The 23,751-nt window shown below is 55.5% G+C and overlaps 1 protein-coding gene across 1 annotated transcript in view; it reads left to right on the top strand.

Annotated features, from left to right (window-relative positions):
- Positions 1–20,415, top strand: part of LOC116856219 — a 33,484-nt gene extending 13,069 nt beyond the window's left edge. The window contains 2 exon segments of the mRNA XM_032839540.1: positions 5,613–5,688; positions 20,052–20,415. Coding sequence (XP_032695431.1) covers positions 5,613–5,688; positions 20,052–20,203 — 228 coding nt within the window. The 3' untranslated portion in view covers positions 20,204–20,415.
- Positions 20,416–23,751: the final 3,336 nt, after the last annotated feature.

Below are 23,751 nucleotides of genomic sequence, written 5' to 3'. Positions count from 1 at the left end.
CGCCCTGGTCCCGGCGCCCTGCACCCTAGCAGGACAGAGCAGCACCAGCGAGAGGGGTCCCAAGTTCAGTTGGACCAAGCGGAAGCAGGTGCGGAGTGGTGGGGGACTCCCCAACTGTGCCAGGGTGAGAGACCCATCTTTGAGGAGCCCATACATTCTGGAATTTCTAGCGCCTTCTTCAGACACTTGTCCCATAGTCCCATATCCCAGTCTTCACTGAAAAACAGTGGAAACCACGGCTCTAGCCATGGTTTTGGGAACTGACTGATGAGAAAGCCTGCAGAAAGATCTCTGTCTTCTCAGCTGCCCCCTCCCCCGAGGCCCGGGCTCACGAGGGTCTGGGGCTGGAGCAGGTGCAGAGGAGCTGAGGCTGGGGTCGGCGCCCCCCTCCCCCTTTGGGGATGCGGGTGGGAGAGGGGAATTAATCAGGGGAGAGGAGGCTGGGGCGGGGTGTAGCCCCGGGTCTCTTAATTGCTCTCCAATTTCTTTGGGCTTAAAAACAATCCAGATGGAGAGTTCTTAAGTCCTCCCAGCCTGGGGGTCGGGGGAGAGGAAGGCTGCCCACCACCTTTGCCTCCTTCTCCAGCAGTGAATAGGGCCTCTGGCAGGGGCTTAAGGAGGAAACTCTTAGCCTGGGAGCTCCCAGGGCCGTTTGAGGCGGAACAAAGGCGCAGGCAGAAAGGAATGTGGGGGCGCCCCCCGTGGAGAACAGCCACCTGGGGATAATCGAGGGCTGAGTGCACAGGAGTTTTCCCAGGTCCTGTGAATACATTCTTTCAATAGAAGGTGCCTTTTCTTCAGATGAAAAGGAGAAAAGCTCAGTCACCTTCCCTGTACTGGAGAGTGTGTGTGTGTGTGTGTGTGTGTGTGTGTGTGTTCCTTCTGGGGCCATGGTGGCCCCTTCCTTGTGTGTGTGTGTGTGTGTGTGTGTTTTGGGGGCTGCGCCACGCAGACGAGAGGCCGCACAATGACACGGTTAGCCAGTCACCCCGCCAGCGTGACCCTGGACATGCTCCTGCTCCCCAGGTCTAGGGCTTCTCTGCACGTGTCTCAGGATGCAGACTGCTTGTGCCTTTGCCCCTAAACCAGAACTGGATCAAACCGGGCCTGATGCCCTAGAGAACACCAGACCAGCAGATGGGGCTGGGGACACAGGACTCCAGGGTGGGAAGGAGGGGACCTGGAGGAGGGTCCGAGGGGCTGAAGGCTGACCGTGTGTCTATACCAGCTGGTCAGGCTGCTTGCTCCTTCTTCCCTCCCCCTGCCCCCCGCCTTCTCCCCATTCTCCGGGCCCACCTGATGCTGGAGGCAGTCATGAATTGGGGGCCAGTGTCCACACTTAGGATGATGGGGCTCAGCATGGCTCACAGGCCCAGGGGCAGCATTGAGCAAGGGGACCCAGCCAGATGGAGGGCAGAGTTTGCGCCAGCATGACCCCTGACTGTCCTGAGGGCTCTCTGGCCCCTCTGGGGTGACTGGGGTAGAAATCCCAGCCATGAGAGGAAAGGAGTCCCCGTCTCAGTCTTGGTCGGAGCCTCTTGCTGCTGGCTTCTGGGCCTCAGTTTCCCCATCTGTAGAATGGGGCAGTCAGCTCTGTGTATTCTCTAAGGCAGAAGGAACATGGGATGTCAGTCTGGGAAAGGCAAGGGCCCTGTTTCAACAGAGGGGGTGGTAGGTGGAAGGTGTGCCCAGAGAGGGCCCCCACTTGCCTCTTGACTGGAGGAAGGGCACACCCCCACTACCCGCGACGTGTTCAGTGGAGAAGGTTCTGAATGAGTGTTCTGGACACGGTCTTTTGGTGACCTGGTTCCAGCCCGTGCTCAGCCCCAACTTTGGGTGTGACTTTGGATCCTGTCTCTAGCCTTCTGGCCTCAGTTTTCCCATCTGTAACATGGGGCAATGCAGGATCGCCATCAGCCGAGGCCCCTGAAGCTCTAGGATCCTTTCAGGTGCCTCATTGGTCCTCTGTGGTTGGTTGGTTGGTTGGTTTGCAAGTCAGGAGATCAGAGCTCGCTGGTGCCCTGCTGTCCCACCCCCTCTGCTTTAGAGAGGACACAGAGAGTAGAGAGGGCCGGTGCCCTGTCTCGGATAGCAGGCCCTGGGTGTGAAACCCACTGCTGGTAGCAACCAGCTTGACTAGCATAGTCATGGGTCAATCCCCACGGTCAGCTTTTCGTGGACAGGATCACCACAGCGCTCACGCCCCAAGCTAGCTCCCAGGGGCTTGCCGACATACTCTGGGGCCAGGATGGCATTTTATGGAGCATTTTTTTCCACACGGGTGGGCCGCTGGCCAGGCCTGGAAAACTTCCCTGGGCTGTGGAGTGGTCAGTGTGCAACGAGACGGGCCCCGTGGCGGCAGTCCCAGGAGGATGCGGCTGGCCGTGCCAGCCCCTAGGGCTCACCCCGTGCCCTTTGGTCATGAGACGCTGGGCAACACCTCTTGCCGGTGCCTCCGCCCGCTCAGCTGAGAACTGAAAAAGCCATCAGGGTGGCAACTTCTGGAATAGTGTTCAGTAACCAGGCCTGTGCCAGCTGCCTGTCCCTGACCCAACTTAGAAGCTGCCTCTAGGTAGCCCTTTGTGCTTCGCCTGTGCTTGGTAAATAAATCCCCGGAGCCCTGGGCCGCTGCCGCGCCTGGTTATTGCCACTGTGGGCTGCGGCCTTTGTTTCGTGACCTTGGTTGCTAATATAATACCTGGGAGTAGAAATGAGGAATCGAGAAATCGCTAGCCTCAATTAGACGAGCGGCCGCCTTTCCTGAGGCTGCCTCCACCACTCCAGCCATAAACCGTAAACATACACCAAATAGGCCCTAATTCTCTCTAATTGCCCACTCCTGTAGCAGAGAGCGGGTTCCAGGAACAGGCATATGTAAACATCCTCCGTGGTCCGGCCAAGGGAAATTAGAGGGCTGACGGGGGCCGGCGAGAGAGGGGACGTGATTTCAAAAGATGTCCCAATTACCGCTCCCATTTTCATAAATGGGTCCATAATGTCCAGGGCCCGGTCTTCACAAAGGTACAGGAAATTAGTTTTGCGAAGAGCCTGTGTCTGTAAGGGAAGTTGTGGGAGGGCGGTCTTCACTCAACAGGTGGGAAGCCTGAGATCTGAGGCGAGGCTGATTATTTGTATAAACTACGGGCTCTAGTTCTGGAAATCACCGTTTGATTGAAAATAATCCTTTTGTGTCTCTCCCTGCTCTAAACATCCATAAGTTCTTTGTATCAAAGGCATGCCATGCCAGACCCGTTAGGTCCTGTTGGCCGCTGGAAAAGGGCCGCTGGCCTCTTTTAAAATCTTGAGGTGAAGAGTTAGATTTTTCTTTTCTTTTTTAAAAAATATTTAATTTATTTATTTGAGAGTGAGGAAACACAAGCAGGGAGGAGGGGCGGAGGGAGAAGTAGGCTTCCCGCCGAGCAGGGAGCCCGATGCCGGGTTTGATCCCAGGGCCCCAGGATCATGACCAGAGCCGAAGGCAGATGCTGAACCGTCTGAGCCCTGCAGGCGCCCCTGGAGCTAGACTTGGCTAATCCCGGGAAGCCACTGGGATATTTCTGGGATGTCCACCAGGGCTTCCTGGATCAGGAGCTCAGGGCAGGCATTTAGGAGATGAGATCAAATGCTGGTGGCCGTGGTGTCTCTGGACCCCATAAGGAAGCCCTGTGTCTTCCTTGGGCTCCAGACAGTGACTCATCCCTGTGGCTTCCCCGCCACATCTGTTACCCTTCCAGCCCCACGCTCTGTTATCTTCGATCCCGGCAGACCCAGGGCTGTGCTGCATGCAGCTTTGAACCCAGGGTCTGACTTGGCCAGCGCCATGTCTTTGCAGGCAGCCTGGGTCTGCCTCAAAGTTAATCCAGGACTGTCAGGCGCTCCAGGGGTTGGGGGCGGGGAGGGGGGCACTCATGGAGCCCCGGGGGCAGAAGCAGGAGAAAAAACACAGATGCCCCAAGCGACCTGATTTCCTTGGTCCTATTAAACACACCAAAGTACTCCTCCCCCCACCCCCACTCCTACCCCTTGTTCCCACGGGAATTGGCAGTGCTGGGGGAGAGGAGGGTCTGGCTGTGTGTTCAGACACTGGAGTCCAGACACTGGAGTCCCAGTGTCACCTTGGGACTGTGATCACGAGCAGAGGGCCACCCCAGGTGCTCACAGGCTCCCAGGGAGGGCTGGAAACGAGCTAAGGTGGTCTCCAGCTCCAGATGGAGCTGGTGTATCACCAGAGACTGTCTTTGGCCGTCCACCAGCTTATGACTCTTCAGTTAACATTTATTTATTTTTTTAGTGACTTTTGTTTTTTTGGTTATAAAATCAACCGATTAGGAAAAAACAGGGTTTTGGAAGCTCGAGGCCAGGGAAGGAATTTTTATGAGGATTTAGAAGCAAGAGGCGTACCCTGCAGTGTCCCGGCCAAGTCTTGGGGAGGTGTAGACAGTGGAGGGCACCCCACAGGGCTTACGTCAGGGCAGGGGGAGCTGCACAGGGCTGCCTCCCTACCTTGGAGCTCCCTGCCTGTGCGCTCTCTGGCCCCGACCTCTGGCTGTGCCCTCACCCAACTCACAGAGCTGTAGAGACCTCATCGGGCCGACTGCCCTCCCGCCGCAGCTACTCACCCTCCCTAGACTCCACGGCACGTGTGTTTAAAGTCAACTCACTTAGAAAAATCTGTTTTGTTTTGTTTTGTTTTAACAAATAGATTTTTTTTTTCTTCCTGAGCAGCCTCGGGTTTATAGAAAAAGTGAATGGCCAGGTACAGAGCATTCCTATACCTGTCCCCGTCCCCGAGTTTTCCTGTCACTAACAGCTGTAACAGCTGGCGTTGTGTGGCACATGATTAGCTGGTTGGCCAGTCGTTGATAACGTTGCTGTGGACTGAAGTCCAGCACTTATGCCATTCTTTGGGTTTCCTCTTTCCTCTTGTACCATTGGTGTGTTTTGACAGATCTGTAGTAACTTCTGTTACTGAACTCAATTTTTTTTTTTTTTTAACTTTAAGGCAAATGCTTGAAACATAAGGTTTGATGTGCCTGGACACAGCCTGTCACGGTGCTGATTGAAAGGTGCACGTAATCATTAAAGAGGAGGCATCTCTCCAGGCACCACGGTCTTCTGTCCCCTGACTGTGTGCCACAGTTTTAGGACACACTGTCCATTCAAGACTCCACAGTCTGTGATCCCCAGCCTGCCGCTCTAGTCCTACCCACGTTCACGCCCTGCCCTGTCGACTTCGGCCCGAGGACACGCTGTGTCTCAGCGCTGCTCTTCCTCCGTGGTGGGATGCCCTTCCAGGGAGTCTGCTCCGCACCCTTTTGGTGTTCAGATCAGCTGTCATTCACGTTCAAAGTCTTTGGCACTTAGTTCCATGCGTCGCACTAAGCCAAGGGCTCTTGGGTTAGGAGTTGCGTGCCTGTCTCTGGGCTTGCGCCCATCCACTCTGCCCGCCGCTGAGGCTGGGGTGGGGAGCTTGGCAGGTGAGTGAGCACGCGAGCATGTACGGAAAAGAGAAATGCTTGACTTCACCAATTCCACGCTTGCTGGGGAGTTGGGGAGTCCCTGCTTTAGTTGGGTGAGTTTCCACCCAGTGACCCTGCGCTCTCTCATTCCAGCTGAAGACGCCATCCGGAATCGTCCACGGAAGGAGAGACCTTGACACGCCACCCAGCACCCTCCGGTGTTCAAATCGTAAGTTGCTGGGGTGTGGGGGACACATCTGTGGGCTCGTCACTGAGGGTGGGGGGCTGCTGCCCAGAGCACATGGCCAGGTGAGGCCTGGGTTGGGGGGGGCCTGGTGAGCGCTGGCCAAGGGGGCGCTCACGGGGAGGTGGGTGCCCAGTGAGGCAAACTGATTGCAGACCTTTGGGGGGGGGCTTGTGTTGTAAGGCAGGACCCCCAGCCTCCTTGTGTTGTCTCTGTGGCAAAAGAATTCTATAGGCGGCTTCGAGTGCCGGACCCCCAAAGAATTCCTTCTCTCTAGCTCCTCTCCATGAATGGCCCTTTCATTATTGAGTGTCCCTTTGGCTCTTGTGCCCCAGGGCAGACTAGGATGGAAGTGCCCTTGTGAGCTGGGGGGCCCTTCAAAGGGCCAAGGAAAAAACGCGGGCCGAGGGACCAGCCTCTCAAACGGGCTTCCAGCTCCAATGACCTTCGCTCACCCCCTTGAAATGTCTGGAAAACAGAATGGGCAGATTTTCTGTCTTCAAAGTTTCCGGCTAAACCTCTTCAAGTTCTTTATTGTTTGGGACTGAGACACTCAGCAATGGTAATGGGTAGTTTCTTTTGTATTTGCCTTGAAAGGCCAAAATATTTTCATATTGCTACAGACAAAGCCGTCTGTTTAGAAAAGAACGCCATGTCTGTCGCTTCCCACCGGGGAGACTGTGTACGACGTGTGTGTGTGTGTCTCTGTGTACTCTGGGGTCTTGAAACAGGTTTCTCATGGGGATGGCCATTCACCGGGGTCCAGGGGGATGCGTCTGCCCTGCCGAGGGGATCTGGGGAAGCCGGCCCTAATTCTATATCTGTCCCCGTTGGTCTAGGACGTGAGCCCGGGGGGCGGCGGGTGGTGGGGGCGGGCCGGCTGCACTAACCTTGACTCTGCCTGTCCCTGCGTCTGCCATGTGTATGTGTTAGGGACTGTGGCTTGTGCCTTGGTGGTCAGCTTGGTGGGAGCAAGCAGGAGGGTCTAAGATACGGTGGGTGTTCTGTTTCTCCTACTGGGAGGGCATTTCACGGGTATCTGTTACCTGATCCAAATAAGGGCCCGTGGCTGGATGAGTGAAAGCAGGAAGGAGTGGATGAACACATAACTAGGTAAAGGAGGGAGCAGGCCGGGACGAGAGTGCCATGACCGAGATCCCGTTCGATGCGAAGGCCGTCGATCTCTAAATCAGTAAAGTGTTCAGTCAGTGTGTAAAGAGAGCCACTCACGAGCCGACACCCAGTCACCATAGACCCAGACATAGGTGTGATGCAAATAGACAGTCCCTGAAGTTTACCAGTAAAAGAATAAAATGAAATAGGAGAGCCAAGGACCCGAGGTGGAAACGCAGAAGCCAGTAGCCACAGGGCCGTGTCGTGTGCTTACACACCCTCTAGGAGGCTAGATCTTCTGTGAAGTGTTCTGATCATGAATGATGGTGATGATAACGATCCTTCCAGGCGGGAGGAAGCTTCTGGAGGTGATGGGTAGGTTTAGAACAAGGATCTCAATGACAGGTTCATGGTGCACACTTCCCTCCAGTCTCATTGGGGTTCTGTACATGGCTTTTTGTGTGTCAAAGCACAATTAAAATGAAAAAGCCTAAGGAGAAGGTCACTGAAAGGATTGCCCAAGCCCTGGTGAGAACGAGAGGGTGAGTCCCATGAAAATGAAACAGGTACGAGAGGGGGTGTGATGGAGCAGGCAATTGGTGGGGGGAGAGCATGGCAAAAAGTAAATAGTAAATGAAAGGAAGAACTAGTATTTTCTTAAATTAGGGCATGCACAAGTATATAAGGAGGAGTACATCAGGTGATCGCAGACCAGGCGTTACAACGAGTCCGCAGGTGGGCTCCTGGCATAGACAAATAAATTAGCAGCCAAGAGTTTGAAGGATAGGTAAAAAAAAAAAAAAAAAAAAAATATATATATATATATATATATATATATATATATATCTATACACACACATATATATTTTATTTATATATATATAAATATGTATATATATATATTAAGAGGCGGGGAGAACCCAGGACACCAAAGAAGTGAGTTAACTTTTACCAGAAGTTTTCTAACTCCAGGCACATGTAAATGAATAAATACCAAATGAAAGAAAGCCAAGAAGAGAGAGTGACTGGTGGAAACTCCTAGACCCGGATGGGAGCGTGGTGGCAGGGGCTTGTGGTGTCCCTCAGTCCTGGGAGCTGAATCTGTCCCATGAAAGGATACAAGGGAGAATAAAGTAAAATATCCAAATAAAAATCAAGAAGCATGGAAGGAAAAGGAGCAGGTCCAGAAGTCCAGGAACGGGTGTACACTCATGCGGGTAGACGGCGGTGGAACTCAGGGTGCAGGGCTGTCACGCAGCAGAAGTTAGAGTGAGTCCAGTTCCACAAGCCAGGGTGCTGTCCATCAAGTAAGACGTCTGTAAATCAACAAGTAACTCAGGACCCAGAGAAACCCGAGGGGGCAGAGTGAAGGGGAGCCGGGAACGGCAACAGGGTTGTCATTCATCTCATTGGGGCCCTGAAGCCCCTGGAGAAGGAAGGCAGGCAAGTGGAGGGGAGAAGCAAAGCTGGCATTGGAGGGAAGGACAGCTCTCAGGGTGGCTGGCAACCAAACAGAGAGATGGGGGCCAGGGCGGAGAGATGGGGGCCAGGACAGACATCCGTGGGAGGGGGTGGGCTCGAACCATGGACGGTCATAGGTCAGTCTGAGCACTTACATCCATTAGTAGTGGAACAAGTAGCTGATAAAGAAAAAGAAAACAGGAAGGGAGAATGGTTGGAAGGAAGGAGAGAAGGAAGGAAGGAACCACGGAGCCACAGAGGTTGGGGATGGCCATTTGCAGGAGGCATTAGGATTCAGGGGTCTGCGCGACTGAGTGTCAGAGATCAAAAGATCGCAAGAAAGGAGCGAGGCAGAGAGAAGCATGAGAATGGGCTGGGGGTGGGGTGGACGGTGGGCAGTAGATGAGCGGGTACGCAGTTATGTGTAGACACACCTAACTCTAGGGGCAAAAGAGTAGTGACTTCATTAGGGAGAAGGCCTGGATGGATACGGGAGCGCTCCAGGGAAGGAGTAGAAGAGAAAAAAGGTTTATGATACCCAGTGAGGAAGGTGTCTGATTTCCAGCTGAGTGAAAGGCAGTGAGAACGATTAAAAGAGTGGGAGGAAAACAAAACAAAACAATCAAGAAGGGGAAAAAGTTAAAATAAAAAAAAAACAACTATAAAAAGTAATAAATCAATAGGTCAAACAATGAGGTCTAGGAGAGGGAACTGGCTTAGCACCGATCATCCACATTCATTCAGACCTGGGGTCCCAGAGTTTATAAATGATAAAAACGTGACCATCAGTAAAGAGACCGACCCACGACCCACGAGAGACAGAGCCCACACCAGAGTAAGAACACAAGCAGGCGGCCCGAGCCCGGAGTTACGACTGATGCGAAACTGGGCTCTGGAGATGGGGAAGTAAATCCTGACCCGAACCACCAGTGGGAGGAATGAATGAACAAAAGGAAGCCTCACGTCCACGGGCGCTGCGAAGGCTCCGGGAGTCACAGATTATGGCTAATCCAATTCTGTGCACCTGAGGTCCATAAATAAAAGAATAAATATTGAAATAAAAGGGTGACAGAAAGAATGAATGGGCCCAGGGATGACTGAATTAGAAATGGAGATGCGCGGGACTGCCAGGAGAGCACTGCCCTTGGGACTGTCACTCATCTGACTCTGGGCACCTGAGCCCCCCCGCCCCCCAAGAGCAAAAAGACCCAGGGACCCAGCCACAGAGGGGAAGAGAGAGGAGGAGAGCCGAGGCAGAGGGGAAGACCCCAGAGAAGGTCACGGCCGGTGTGTCCGAAAGAGCAGGCTCTGTTAGGATTAGCCATGAGCTTCTTGGTCCTAAAGGTCCATGAGATTGATCAGTCCCTGTTTCTAGAACAAGGGAAGTGGAGGGAGTGGAAAAAGAAGCAAAAGACCAAAAATGGAAGATAATAAACATGAAAACAACCACAGTGACAAATGGAGAGTTGGGAGAGCTTGTGTGACGAGGGATTATAATTAGTTTATAGACACTCTCCTTAAATAGATAAATGCATTACTCCTCTCAGAGCATAAATGAAAAATAAAGGAAATAGCTCGCCCGATGACAAGGCTGCGCCTTCTCTCACCTTAATGAAATAGATGCAATGGCGGCTCGGAAAGGAAAGAACAAATACCTAGGTGTAGTAGTTGGCTCAGGGCCAGGAAGAGAGTTTGCGGATGGGCATTGGGGCATGGTGCTTGGTGTGCACGGGGCAGGGGGCTCACAGGGGACCAGGAAGGGAAAGGAGGGCCCCGGATGGGGGAACTGGATTCGTCTTCCTGCGGGGAGGAGTGATAGAAAGTCAGGAAGGTGAGATTTAGGAAGAAATAAGAGAAAGGAATTGGGAAAAAAATGCGAGGTGAGCACCTAGCTAAGGGTTGTGAAGGGGGGTCTGCACACCCAAGGCTCTGTCTGCGGAGGACTACAGAGGAGGAGCTGGAAGGGGGGCGGGGAAGGAACAAGGAAGGAGGAAAGAGGAAGGAGGGAACAAGGGAGGAGGAAGGAAGGAAGGAAAGAGGAAGAAGGAAGGAAGGAAGAGAGGAACACAGAAGGAGGAAGCAGGGGAGGAAGGGGAGGAAGGCAGGGGTTTCTTGGGCCCTGAGTCCGGCTGGCGGAGCGAGAGGGTAGGGAGAGGGATGGCTCTTGGCATGTTGTGTGCTTGCTGCGCGCACTTGGCCTGGCCAGGAGGGGCCGGCTCAGGAGGGCCCGGCCGCAGAGTGCTGGGGCATGTCCTGGCCGCGAGGGCCAGTTCACCTCCTTCCTCCGACCCTCAGTGTCCCCATCTGTAACCTTGGAAGGGCCTCAGCTTCCCGCTCGGATGGATTGTGGGGGCAGACGCCGACCCGCCTCTGGGCAGTGCCCTGTCCGTAGCCCTGGGGAAGCGGCAGGCTTGGGCGGGGGCCTTGCAGAAGGCTGCGTGAACAAGGGGTGCGGCGCCAGGTGGGGGTCTCGGCCCCTCCCTGGGCTGGGTCACGTGTGAGGGAGGCTCTTCCCGCCAGGGGGCAGCAGAGGGCAAGGGAGCAGGAGGCCCCGGGGCCGCCCCTGGGCTGCAGGGGGGTGTGCGGGGAAAGGAGGGCACTGGGCCAGGAGCGCCTGCGGAGGTTGACCCAGGAGCCCCATGACCCAGGTGCCCAGGGGCAGGTCACCAGAAACCTTGTTCATGAAACCTTCTGGAAGGTGCCCACGCGCCCTCCAGCCTGGTCTAGCGGTGGCCGCTTGCCTTTCTCAGTGCGGGGCAGGTGCACCTCGGCCCGGGGTACAGATGTGGTCCCGGGATCCCGGCCCCCTTGACATGGCATCCCCAGAGCCCGTTTCAAGGCCTCCTGTCTTCTCGCCTGTTCTCCGATGTCTTCTGTATCAGGCAGCGGTTGCATTGGGATGTGCGTTGGAGTTGTCCTTCTCCTCCTGACCTGCCCTCGGGGGCCCCGGCAGGTCAGGAAGGTCTTGTGTACTGACATCTCTGACCCCGGGGCCTCCGGGGTCTGTCCGGTCTCCTCTCTCTCTGTAGTGGACAGGATTTGTGCAGTTGTGTGTTACGTGCCTGTTTGTCTGCGAAAACTACAACCCAAGTCCCTGTTGACCTCTCAGTGTCCCTTTGGGACGTGAAACCAAAATTGGATTTGTGACAAGTGCCCTGAGCAGGAGGTACCGCCTAGGTGCGGGGCGGGGAGCACCAGGACCCCCAGAGGGGCAGGGCTGGGGCAGGGCCGGGGCGCGGCTAAGGCCTGCAGTGGTTCTGGACACTGGGTGGGAGCAGGCGCAGGGGTGGGGGTACTGCTGCTGGGGGTGGGGCAGCCACGCTGAAGGTGTTCACTTGGGGCAGTGAAGCGGGGCTCAGGATTCATAGCTGTAGAGTTCAAGATAGGACGTGAGGAGGGAGTGAGGGGGACTAGGGTGACTTCCACGCCTCTCGCGTGGCCCGGAATGGAGGATGGCATTCATGCATCTGGAGCCACTTTTTGTGCCTCCAGGACCACCTGCCTGGGCCATGGGAGCAGGGCTCTGCTCTCCTCCTCCTTAGGAATCCGGGGGCTCTGGGCTCTGCCTCAGCCGGCTGGAAGCCTGGGGACCTACACTCAGGAAGCCTGAGGCACCTGCTAACCCAGGGACCCCCCAAAGAGCTTCCCTGACCAGCCCACATGTCACCATGGGCACTAGGGTGGGGGCAGGGCAGGGGAACCTTTCTGTGGTTATTTGAAGTCAGTTGAGGTGCAGGAAGGCTTTAAAATGTTGGGTGTGCAGGGAGGAGGAGGAGGACGAGGAGGACGAGGAGGACGAGGAGGACGAGGAGGAGGAGGAGGGGAAGGGGGCCATAGCCAAACACCTGGGGGAAGCAGAGGAAGAGGAACTGACCTCTGGGGGAGCCTTCTCCCCGTGTCAGAGGGGCTGTGGAGGGGTCCCAGGGGCTGGAAACGGGCCAATGGGAGAAGGTCCAGGGAGACCCGCGGGTGCCCTGATGGGTGTGTGGTTTGGGATCCAGGCGATGGTCTGTTCTTGGGAATGCAGAGGGCGTGAGGGGTGTCAGGTCAAGACCCTCAGAATCTTTGGCCCTTTAGAGTTTTCAATCTGATGTTCTAAGGGTCTCCACTTCTGGGGTGCTGAGATTCAGGACAGGGCTTCCCCTCTGGTGCCCACCACCCCACCAGCGGCTGCAGGAGCCAGAGTGGGGATTCCTGTGGGGCCCCTATCATTCCCGACCCACCCACCAGTTCCGAGTTGGGATCTCAGTGCTCCCCTCTGATCAGGGCACATCTTCAGTGTGTTTTTCTTTCTTTTAACTTACTAAAACGAGAGCCAATTTTCTCTCTTGGACTTGGACTTTTGCATGCACTCCGTGCACAGATCCTTCCCCCGGTGACCCGGGAGCTCGTCTTAGACTCCTCTGTGACTCCCAACTCCCTCCTCTGGAAGCTCAGCCCCAGGGCTGGCCTTCCAGAGGCTGGAGGCTGGAGGCTGGAGGCGGGGCCTCAGGGGGCAGACAGGCCAAGGCCCCCCTCGTGTTCCTAATGTAAACGGTGTGGATGGCACATGACCTAGAGCAGGAGGTCACCCATCACGCTGCCACGTCACGCCTCTGTCTCTTTCCCCTTCGCATTCTTGTCTGTGGGCATACTTTTTTTTTAATAGACATCTTTTTTTTTTTTTTTAAATAAGCATTCAGTTTTGAAACCTTTAAACCATGCCTTCTTCACCACATATATCCTGCATTTTCCATGCAATGTTTTTGTCATCAGCGTTTTTCTTTTTTCCATGAAAAAAAAATCATCGCCTCACTGGCTGTGTTGCGTCCCATTGAGCGGTTATAGGTCATCATTTGCAATGCCTACTTGCTACTGTGACGTATAACTCATCTTTTTGTTTCTTCCCCTAATGCTCTGAATCCCACCACGGCGAATGGCTTTGCGCACATCCACTCTTTCTCATTCTTAACGAATTGCTTTCCTTCACCCCGAAATGACCATTGCTTCATGGCATGCCAGTTTCTCCTGCTAGACTGTGAGCCCCTAGAGGGCGAGGAGCTTGCCAGATTGATCTTTGTACCCCCAGTGCCTGCCATGGTGTGGATGGCGCATGGTGGACGGATGGGTGAAAGCGTGAGTGCTGAATGTGACTGGTTTTCCTGGGGTCGAGCTGCTCGAGCGAAAGGCCGGGGAGTTTGTGTGGGTGTTGACTGATTTCCGAGGGCCTAGACCATTTTATAATGTCCAGCAATGTATTAGCATTTTGTTAAGATATTGCTAGTTTCTCTCTGTTAAACAGTGCTTTTCTGTCATTTTAACTTGCATTGCTTTGATTACTAATGAAGGTTGAGCATTTTCACGTATCCTTGTTAACCAATTGTATTTTCTCTTCTGTGAACTGTTTGTCCAAGTCCATTGGGTCATGGCTTTCTGGTGAGACTGGTCAAGGATGGAATGGGAGGGGATGTAGTGAGCCCTCTGTCACTGGAGGCATTCAAGGGGCAGGCTGGGCAGACCCTTGATGGGGGTAGTTTAAAGGGGATTCACATAGCAGGTGTGGGGGTGGGTCTAAATGGTCTTGGAGGTCTATTTGACTAGGATTTGCTTTTTCCTGGAGATGGGGGGTGGGGACATTTTCCATTTGGCAGCCTGACAACATTTAAGATCGTATCCCCTGGGTGGGTTCATGCATTTATGACTTATAAACTACACCGCACCCTCTGGAACTCTCGTGGGACAGGAATAGCTCTTTGATTCTCCGAGGTCCAGAGAACCATGCCTAGCATCTCGGGCCATGAGCTGGTGACTTCCCACCAGCCCTGACACCCAGCCCTGTTTCCTTTTGAGGGAGCCAGCCCCCTGGACCGTCATTTACCGCCTCGTAGGGAATCAGGAGAGACCATCTGCTGTCCTTAGCATTCCCAGTGTCCTGTGATGTGTCAGCAAATGTCCCTGAGTCCTTAGACGGATGGGACATATTGGATCAGGATTGGTGGAGAACCCTTCAGGTTTTCTTCAATGGGGCGATTAAATTCTGTGATCCAAGGAGCAGATTGGACCCCATGGTCTTCTCGGGTTTCCCCTCATGCCCCACCACAAACTAACCTGGGCTCAAAGGCCATCGAGACCATTTGGGGAGGGTGTGTCACCCTCGGAGGGCTTGCCCTCCCTCCCAGAACACGCCCTGCTGCTTCCCGCAGAGCCCTCTACTACAGCACTGAGCGCTGTTTGCCTGCGTCAGAATGAGTCACGCACCTGTGGGTCCCAGCATCGAGGCTTGGGAGGCCCGCGGTGACTGCCAGCGTTGATTGAACCCATCCGTCCATTCATCTGCGCACTTGGCCTCCATTTCTTGACCTGGTGCTTTGGCTTCTCCCTTCCCTGAAAGCAAGCCTTTTCATCTTAGGCGGGCTGTGCAGCGCCCTGGGCTGTGGTCATGAAGCGAACACCCTTATTAGAGCTTTCTCCTCCGGGGTCACTGCTCTGAGCACGTCCCAGCTGGACTCATCTGCCACCATCACCCACACGGCTTTCTGTCCCCATGGCGCTTTCCCAGGCATCACCCACCGCGGCGGATCCGGGGCCGGGGTCCGAGAGGGCCCCCCGCCGGTGAGCGGAGGAGTCCTCCCCAGGCCGCCCTGCCTGGTGCATGGTCCCTGCCACGAGCTTTGCCTTCAGCGTCCCTGCTTCTCCACCAGACGGCAGTGGTTGTAACTCACCCCTTCATTCCTTCATCCCTTCATTCCGTCACAGTCCACACCCCATTTTTTCCAAGTTAGCCGGTGCTGTACTGGAGCTGGCTCCCAGGGACTCATCCCAGTGATCTCCTTCTGGAAGAAAAGACGAGCCCGTCTGCAAGGGGCCGCGTCTTTGTGTCAGCAGAAGGCTTGACCCTTGGCTCAGCTCCCCCAACTTCAAGACCCAAGTTCCATGGGAAGCTTGATTGCCCTCCCTGACTTTGTTCCTTACAAAACTAGGTTGATTGGTAATCAGCAAAGTGTGTACCCAGGTGTTCAGAAATCATAACCTGTGTCCTTAAGAGGCCAGAGTGACGGCTAGGGGGTCTGAGATGGACGGCTGCTTCTGGCCGTGAGCTGGCTTTTAAGTCATTAAGAACCCTGGTCTTGCCCGGTGGTGATCCTAGAGCCATTCCTGTCCCTTTCAAAATTAGTTAATGGTGGGTTCTGTTTAGAGAAAATTGGGAGAGATGATTGCACACAAAGGTGACCGGGTTCATGCCCCGTGCGGGGGTCTGCTTGGAATGATCTGTTGGCAGACCTGGGCATCCAACACACGTGGTGCTTCGCAAACCTGGACACGGCCCCGGTGTTGACGCGGGTCCCAGGCCGGGGGGGACCCCTGCCCCCTTTAGCTCACTGCTGCCCATATGGAACAAGGCAGAAGTCTTGGGGCCTCTCCTTAGAATTCTGCGGTTTATTCATTGCATTGGAGAGAGGGCGTAGTGAGCAAAGCCAGGACCCCGGAGCTGGACAAACGTGTGTGGTTTAAACTGACCGTGACAGCTTGAGTCTGTCTTCTGGGGGGACAACGGCACCCACCTCGCAGGGCTGTTGTGAGGATTCTTGTAACCAAGGTTTTGAACTGGGTTTCTGACCAGGCGGTGTGCGTGCCCCCGGGGGGCTGCTGGGGGTGGATGGCAGGCCGAGGGGGGGGGACAGCCTGACTCAGCAGGTTAGCGGGAAATTGCTTCGCCAGATGGGCAGCGGGCATCGTGGGATGGGGTGCTAAGTTGGCATGGCGTCGTGGGTTCGATAGAAGTCATTCTGGCAGGGACCTTTATGCCAGTGGGATGGGGGCCTCTTTGGGCAACACCCTTGCCCCCCTGGGGTACGCGTTCACGCTCACCTCTGTAAAAGGTTGGAAGCACCCACTGGGTCTTGCCTACCGCTGTGTCTGGCCTGTGGGCGGCACTTAACACACATGCCTGTTTCCATAAGGGATCTCCTTAGCAGTGCCCCCTCCCTGCCCCGCCCCGCTTCCGCCCACCGGAATATTAGGTACCGGCCATCAAAGACACGGCCACGTCCCCTCTCTCAGTTACCAACATTTGGGCTCAAATGCCAGCAGCCCGGGTGCCTAACACAGTACCAAGCCAGTGGTAGGGGTCACCTTCCATTTCACCCACACCGTGAACTGTAACCACACGCCAGTGGCAGATGTTAAAACCCTTCCCAAGAGCTTATATTTCACTCCTGATTAGCCTGTTAACAATCGTTGTACCGTATCTCACGGACTTCTGTATGACGTGTGTTGTCGGAAAACCAGGATTCTCGTTTGGGGCTCCGTGTGATGAAACTTCAGCCGTCCGTGTACTGTGTTACAAATTAGAACCTGCAGACCCCCCCCCGGGGGGGCACCTAGCGAACGGGGCAGTGCTGAGCGAATCACTTCTCCTCTTTGACCCTCAGTCTCTTTTTCTCCGCTGGGTCACCAGAAAGCTCCTTCCACTGGGTGGTTGTGAGGCCAGGGGCTAGGTCCATTACAACAGAGCTGACCAAACTCCGGCTCTCATTGGGAATGGTCGAATGCTGAGGGTTGTCTGGAAAGTTCCGAACCTTTGCCGGTTGTGTTTCAGCAGTCAATGGAACGTGTAAGACAGAGGCTGAGCGGTCTGCAAGTGGTTAGGGAGCTGGCCCAGGGTGAATACTGGTTTGATTAATGAGTGACGGCTTTTTTCCTTCCTTGGAACCTCCCCCCTCGTCCCACTTTCCATCCTGGCTGCTGCTTCTCCCATGGAGGTTGTTGCTGCCTGGGGAGGACTGCTTGGGGCTTTGCTGTACCTGTCGACTCCATGTCTGTGGCGGCTTCTGCAGATGTCCGTGTGTGCCTGAGGTCGAGTCTGCCAGGCAGGAAGAGGGGACATCTTCTGCTCTGCAGGGGAAAGGCTTGTGTTCCTTATTTCCTCACACCCCCTCTTCCCTCCTTCTCTGGCTGGAAGGTGGAGAAGTCAGTCTGCAGTCTGGTCTGGGGGCGGGGCTGTTAACCGCTCTACCCCACAAGCTTCCTGCTTGACTGGAGTGTGGGCCCAGTTTCTCAATGAGGTAGCTGAGATCAGAGACGGGGGGCGGGGAACAGAGCCAGGCTGAACGGTGCCCTTTGACCCTGCCAGCCAAGCTCTCCCAGTGACTGAGGCCAGCCTCTGCAGGCCCACGTGTTCTTGACCCCTGGCAGGGGTCCATTGTGTTCCAGAGCTCGGTTGGCTCCAAGTGGGACTGGGAAGCTTGGCCGCATTAAATGAGGTATTGGGAGTCATTTGAGGTGGGGGGGTTATCTCAGGAGACCCCTGAGTTTCTCGCCTGGCCCTTGTCTGATGCGTGAAGGAAGCAGCGTCCTGCCGCCCGGGTGGCTTGGAGTTCTGCACCCCAGCCTCTCTCCTGCCCCGCCTTCCGCAGCAGAAGCCTCACTGGCCTCCCTCTCTTCCTGCCTCCTGCTTGCACAGCCTCGGTGGGCAGGACCTGGCCACTCTATGGCCCTCGCAGCCGGCCACCTGGCCACTTCTGTTAGCATTTTTTTTTTAAGATTTTATTGATTTATTTGACAACCAGAGATCACAACTAGGCAGAGAGGCAGGCAGAGAGAGAGGAGGAAGCAGGCTCCCCGCTGAGCAGAGAGCCCGATGCGGGACTCGATCCCAGGACCCTGAGATCGTGACCCGAGCCAAAGGCAGCGGCTTAACCCACTGAGCCACCCAGGCGCCCCTTCTGTTAGCCTTTGATTGTGAGGTCTGGCCTCATGCTAGACCTGCACCTGCCGCTGGGGGCACTAGGACCAGCTCCCCCACCCTCCCCTCCCTTGGGCTTCGCTGTGGGGGCTCGCACTGTATCATTCTTGCCATCTGGCCCGTGGACATCCCACATCCTTGAGAACATGTCTGAGCAGGGCCGGGGGGTGGGGCTTGCCTCCAGGCTCCTGAGGACAGGTAGATAGGGCCCTCCTCCCAGGGGACTCTGAGTCTGTGTTCAGGTGTCTGCTCCCCAATGGGCCTCAGACTCCTGGAAGCTTAGGCCTTTGTGTGACCCATTGTTGATATCCCAACCACCCCTAGAAATGGGCAGGGCTGGGTCCCCATTTCCTGAGGGCAGGATCTGTGCTGCTTTGACCCTTCAAGGCACTAGTAGTCGCCTAATAGACGCTCACGGACTGACAAGGCAGGGTTTTTCATGGGCGGGAAGAACTGAATTGACAGTCAGCTAATAGGCGAGTTGAGTCCACACTGTTTCTTTAGGGGGAAAGTGTGTTTTCTTGGCAAAGACTCTTCAGGGCAAATCCTGAGGGTCTCCACGTGTGCTGGGGGTCTTCCCCCCACCGTCCAGGGAAGGTGCAGCCCAGAGGAGGGTTCCTCCCGATAGAAATGTCTGTCTTCTGCACATTTTTGGATGTATTTATGTCTAGAATAAAACTTCATTTAGGCTCAAGTGACCTCGTTTGTGTTGTGGCCCAAGTGATTCTGGTAACGTGGCACTGGGTAATGCCCAGGCTGGAGGGAAGCCCTGGTCATGCCCACACCCTCCCTGGGACTGTGGATGTCTCCCCCTGAGATGTCTTTGTTCCCACCGTGGGTGACAATTAACTTGTAAGGCATGGGCCAAGTCTGATATGCAGCTGGAGGCACCCCCAAAACAAGGACTCCAGACCTAGGTTCCTTTCATCCGCTTTCACTCCCTAAAGCACGGTACCTGGGCACAGGTTGAGGGACGGGACTCTCTAGGTCTTGCTCTTTTGAATTCTGGTCCTGGTGCCACCGTTTGCCAGCATGGTGGCCTTGCGCAGGTCATTGGTACCCCGAGTCTTGGTTTTCCCATCCGTAGAATGGGTACGGAAAATAGAATCCGCTCAGAGGACACCGGTGAGCCCCGAGTGCAGAGTGTGCCTTGCTGCACCCCGTATGCTGGTTCAGAGAATCAGGGTTTGGGTTCGAGGCCACTCTTGGGTGTTGCTGATTTTTGCTCCCTTGTACCCTGGAAATAGTCACATTTCCCTGGCACGGTTACTGTGGGATTCAATGACATTGTTTCTGTGAAAATAAATGCTTTGTTACCTGGCACACAGGTGGCCTCACCCCTTGTTCTCCGGTGGGCCCTGGGTCTGACCACAGTGCCCTGTGGCCTGTGGGCACTGGTCACCAAAGCCCTGTGCTCCCCAGAACTGTGGCGACCCGAGTGGCTGGTGTGTGGTGTGGAGGACGTCAGGGAAGCACCCGGCAGGCTCTGGGAGGCCGGGAGGGAGGGAGGGAAGGGTTGGCTTTTAAATACAGAGATTTAACAAGGCTCGGGGGGAGGGGAGTTGAGGCCAAAGGTATAGGGGGCGGCGTGGGTGGGGGAGGTGGGGTCAGGGAGAACTTTCAGGAACCCCCAGAGGAGGGAGAGGCTGATATTTTAGAGAATATCCAAGTTTAGTTGGCAGTGGTTTGGGTGGTGTTCAGAAAGGCCAAGTGTTCTGGAATCCGGGGGTGGTGAGGAAAGGACTTGCAGAGGTCACGGGTGCAGGAAGGTGTCAGGTCCTAAGGCTACGCTTCTGGAAGTCTCTGTGGGTGGGGGAGCCCAGAGATGGAGAGGCACTAGCTAGATGGGGCTGGAGCAGGTGCCTGGGTGCTCCCCTGGCCCCCCACGGCTGCGGGGAGCCGGGGCCTTCTCCCTGTGTTGTCCAGTGGCGTCCAGTCCCGGGGCTGCTCTCCTCTCCTCGCCCCCCCGGCCTGCCTGTCTGCATGAGAACTCTTGTCAGCCAGTGAGACGGGGAGCGGGCCCCTTCATCTGCACCTGTGTCTCTCTCAGCCTCCGCAGCCACAGGGACACCCTGCACACGTCCCCGCGGGACAGGCCGGACCCAAAGACTCTGGACCAGGGCCGCCCCCTGCGAGGAGGGGCAAGCCCTCCTGGCCTCTCCTTGCGTAGCCACCCGTCCTCTGGCTGATGGACTGCACTGATCTGAGGCTCAGACACGTGGGCTGGACCCCTGCCCACCCCTCAGGAGCCCTGAGACTTGGGGGAACCGCGGAGCGTTCACTGGCCCACACCTGAGGACACCTACCTCACAGGGTTGTTGTGAGGAGCGAGTGATGTGGTTTGAAAGCGCCTGACCTGGGGCTTGGCACACCCTATTGTGCTCTCAATAAATGTGTTTCTTGCCTTAACAACAGCAGTGATGGGTGTGCTACTAATATGAGGAGGGTGACTGTCGGGTGTCCTGTCTGGCTGGGGCTGCTCTCCCCCCGGGGTGTGTGGCGGGCGGGGAGGGCGGGGGATCCCACACTGAACTCCTGTGGCTGAGTGTGTTGGGGTGAACTAACTCGGGTGGGTCCCCCTCCTTTAATGGTTTATGGGATGCCAGTTTCCTTTCCAGAAAGGAATGTAGCTGGGGAGTGGAGGAAGTCGGAGCTGAGCGCAGTTTTGGGGTCCCTAGAGCCCCAGGGGGACTGCCCCCAGGCTGCAGCTCTTCCTCCCCTCCTCCGGCGCTCCTCCCAGGGTCTTGCCGGGGCCAGGCAGAGCTGTGGTCCTGCTCGAGCTGACAGTGAGTGTGCGGCCAGCTGGCAGATGCCCTGGGGCCGACGCTCACCGCACAGGATGGTTACTGAGCTCAGCAGGACCCAAGGAGGCTGCAGGGGTGGACCCCCAGAAGCAGCTGCTATCCCCACCAGCACGGGCACTGAGCCTGGTGCCCCTGAGACCCAGCTCAGGAAAGTCAGGCTGTTGGCCGAGTGGTGACTGAGAGGAGCAAGGGCAAGGGAGCCGTGGACCCACGTCCCCATCGAGTCCTGGGGTCGGCACACCAGGCTTTGCCAAGGAACAGGTGATCTGGACACGCAACCAGTGGAAAAAGGAGAGACTGACCTCTGCCACTGCCACCATCAACATCAGAAACGTCTCCACTGCCACCTCCCTCACCTCATCCTTCCTCCTTTACCTTCTTGCTCCCTCTTCCTCCTCCTACTAACTCCTTCATCACCTTCTTCCTACCTTCTCTTCCTCCTTCCTCCTCCTCTTCCTCTTTCTTCTCTTCCTCCTCCCCTCCCCTCCTCCCCTCCCCTCCTCCCCTCCCCACCCCTACACAGGGAGGTGCCCCAAGAGAACTACAGGAGAGTCACACCATGAGTGCATGGGGCTGAGCATGGCCCCTTTGCAGAAAGAAAGAACCACCTTGGTGCCCATGGCCATGTTTCAGCCAAGGAGACTTGACTCCAGTCCTGATGGAGATGATAACACCCACGGCGCAGAGTATGGGCCAGGCAGCGTGGAGACAAGGAGAAGGCGGCTTCTGGAGTGTGTCCCACTGAGATGAGTCCATCCCAGCCAAGATGGGGCCAAGGGGCCAGGAGAGTCCTGCCCATAGTGGACAGACTCCCAGGTTCTGGTGACATTCAGATGTCCATGATGGAGGGCCCCCTTGATGTTCAGAGCCAAGACCACCACTCCAGCCTCCGATGAAGCTTAGATGTCCATGACGGAGGGCCCCCTTGATGTTCCAGAACCAAGACCACTGCTCCAGCCTCTGATGAAGCTCAGATGTCTGTGAAAAAGGGTCCCTTTGATGTTCCAGAGCTGAGACCCGCCCCCAGCTCCAGCTGTTGTGATGCTTAGATGCTCAGAGGTCTCTTTGATGTTCCAGAGCTGAGACCCCCAGCTCCAGCCTCCAGTGATGCTCAGATGTCCATGAAGAAAGAGCCCCCTTGATGTTCCAGAGCCAAGACCATTGCTCCAGCCTCTAATGAAGCTGAGATGTCCACGATGAAGGGCCCCCTTGATGTTCCAGAGCTGAGACCCCAGCTCCAGCCTCTGAAAAAGCTCACATGTCCATCATGAAGAATCCCCATGATGTTCCAGAGTCAAGATCCCAGGTCCAGCCTCTGATGAAGCTCAGATGTCCATGATGAAGGAGACCCTTGATGTTCCAGAGCTGAGACCCCAGCTCCAGCCTCCAGTGAAGATCTTGTATCCAGAATGAGGGTCCTTTTGATATTCCAGAGCCGAGACTGTATTTCCAGCCTTTGATAAATCTCAGATGTCCATGACGAGTGGCCCCTTGATGTTCTAGAGCCAAGACTTTAGCTCCAGACTTCAATCAATCTCCTGCAGCCAGAAGGAGGGTCTCCTTGATGTTCCAGAGTTGAAACCCCAGTTCCAGCCTTCGGTGAAACTTGAACATTCAGAATGAGGGTTCCCTTGATGTTCCAGAGCCAAGACCCCAGCTCCAGACTTTGATGACATTTGGGTGTCCAGAATGAGGGGTCTCTTTGATGTTCCAGAGCTGAGACTCCAGCCCTCACCTCCGGTGAAGCTCAGATGTCCATGCTCAGTGGCCCCCTTGATGTTCTAGAGCCAAGACCTCAGCTCCAGACTCCATTGTGGCTTATGCAACCAAAGGAGGGTCCCCTTGATGTTCCAGAGCTGAGATCCCAGTTCCAGCCTTCGATGAAACTTGGGACAGCCAGCGTGAGGGGGTCCCATGATGTTCCAGAGCCAAGACCCCAACTTCAGCCTCTGATGAAGCTCAGATGTCCATGATGAAGGGTCCCCTTGATGTTTCAGAGTTGAAACCTCAGCTCCTGCCTCTGATGAAGCTCAGACATGCAGAACTGGTGAGAAAGCCTCAAGGCTTTCTTGGACAAGACTTTGCTTGGGCAGGACTAGGTGTGTTGAGACTGGAGATGGCAGAGGGGACTCTGCTCTCCACCCATGGCCTGCAGCTCTCCTCACTACACCAGAGGTAGCATTTGGATCCCATAGGAAGCTGGGTTCCAGACACATTAGGAAAGATGTGGAGTGGGGGCTCCTGGCAGGAGGAAACATTGTTAGGAAGAGCATGGCAGCCAAAATCATGGATTGTGGGTGGCTACTGCTGACGAAGCTTGCCCGTGAGAGGGTATCTGTGCAGCAAAGCACTGTTTTATGCCTTGTAGCTGGGCTGGATTCATGGCTGGCCGCACACCAGCCTTGACCCATGGGGCTGCCAAGTTGGCCGGACCCTGGAATGTAACCCAAGCTTGTTTCTGCGGCTTAGCTCCTCTCCCAAGGGAAGGTGCTAAACGCCCACTCGCCAGACCGGCAGGAAGCTGTGACCTTGGGGTTGGTCAGATCTGGTTGCCTCTTTCTAGCAACGGAAGCTCCATTGAGGTTGGGACTGAGACAGGGCCAGGCCATCAGGATGGGTTTGAAGACAGCATGGGGGTGGGGTGAGGGGCACCTCCAAGTACATGGGGACATGATGGCAACTTCCCAGATGGAGCTGCCTTGTGGGCTGGGACTCTGCCGCAAGGACCTTGATAGCTGTGGTCCTTCAGGAACTCAGCTGACACCAGACTGTCTGCTAAGCTGAAGAGACATGACAATGAAAGAGATCAGGCCAAAAACATTGACTTTCTCAGAAGCCATGAGAACTCCATGGAGTTGAAGCCATGGAAAGTGTCAACCTCGGGAGGAGAGAATTCGCGGTCTCTGCATGTGAGGACTCTGAATCCCTAGACCAGGAGATTCTGAG

Source organism: Lontra canadensis, unplaced genomic scaffold (genome assembly GCF_010015895.1).
Source record: "Lontra canadensis isolate GAN:19392208 unplaced genomic scaffold, GSC_riverotter_1.0 scaffold108, whole genome shotgun sequence".
NCBI lineage: Eukaryota > Metazoa > Chordata > Mammalia > Carnivora > Mustelidae > Lontra > Lontra canadensis.
Note: the sequence above shows the minus strand (reverse complement) of the source record. Positions and strands in the feature narration are given on the sequence as shown.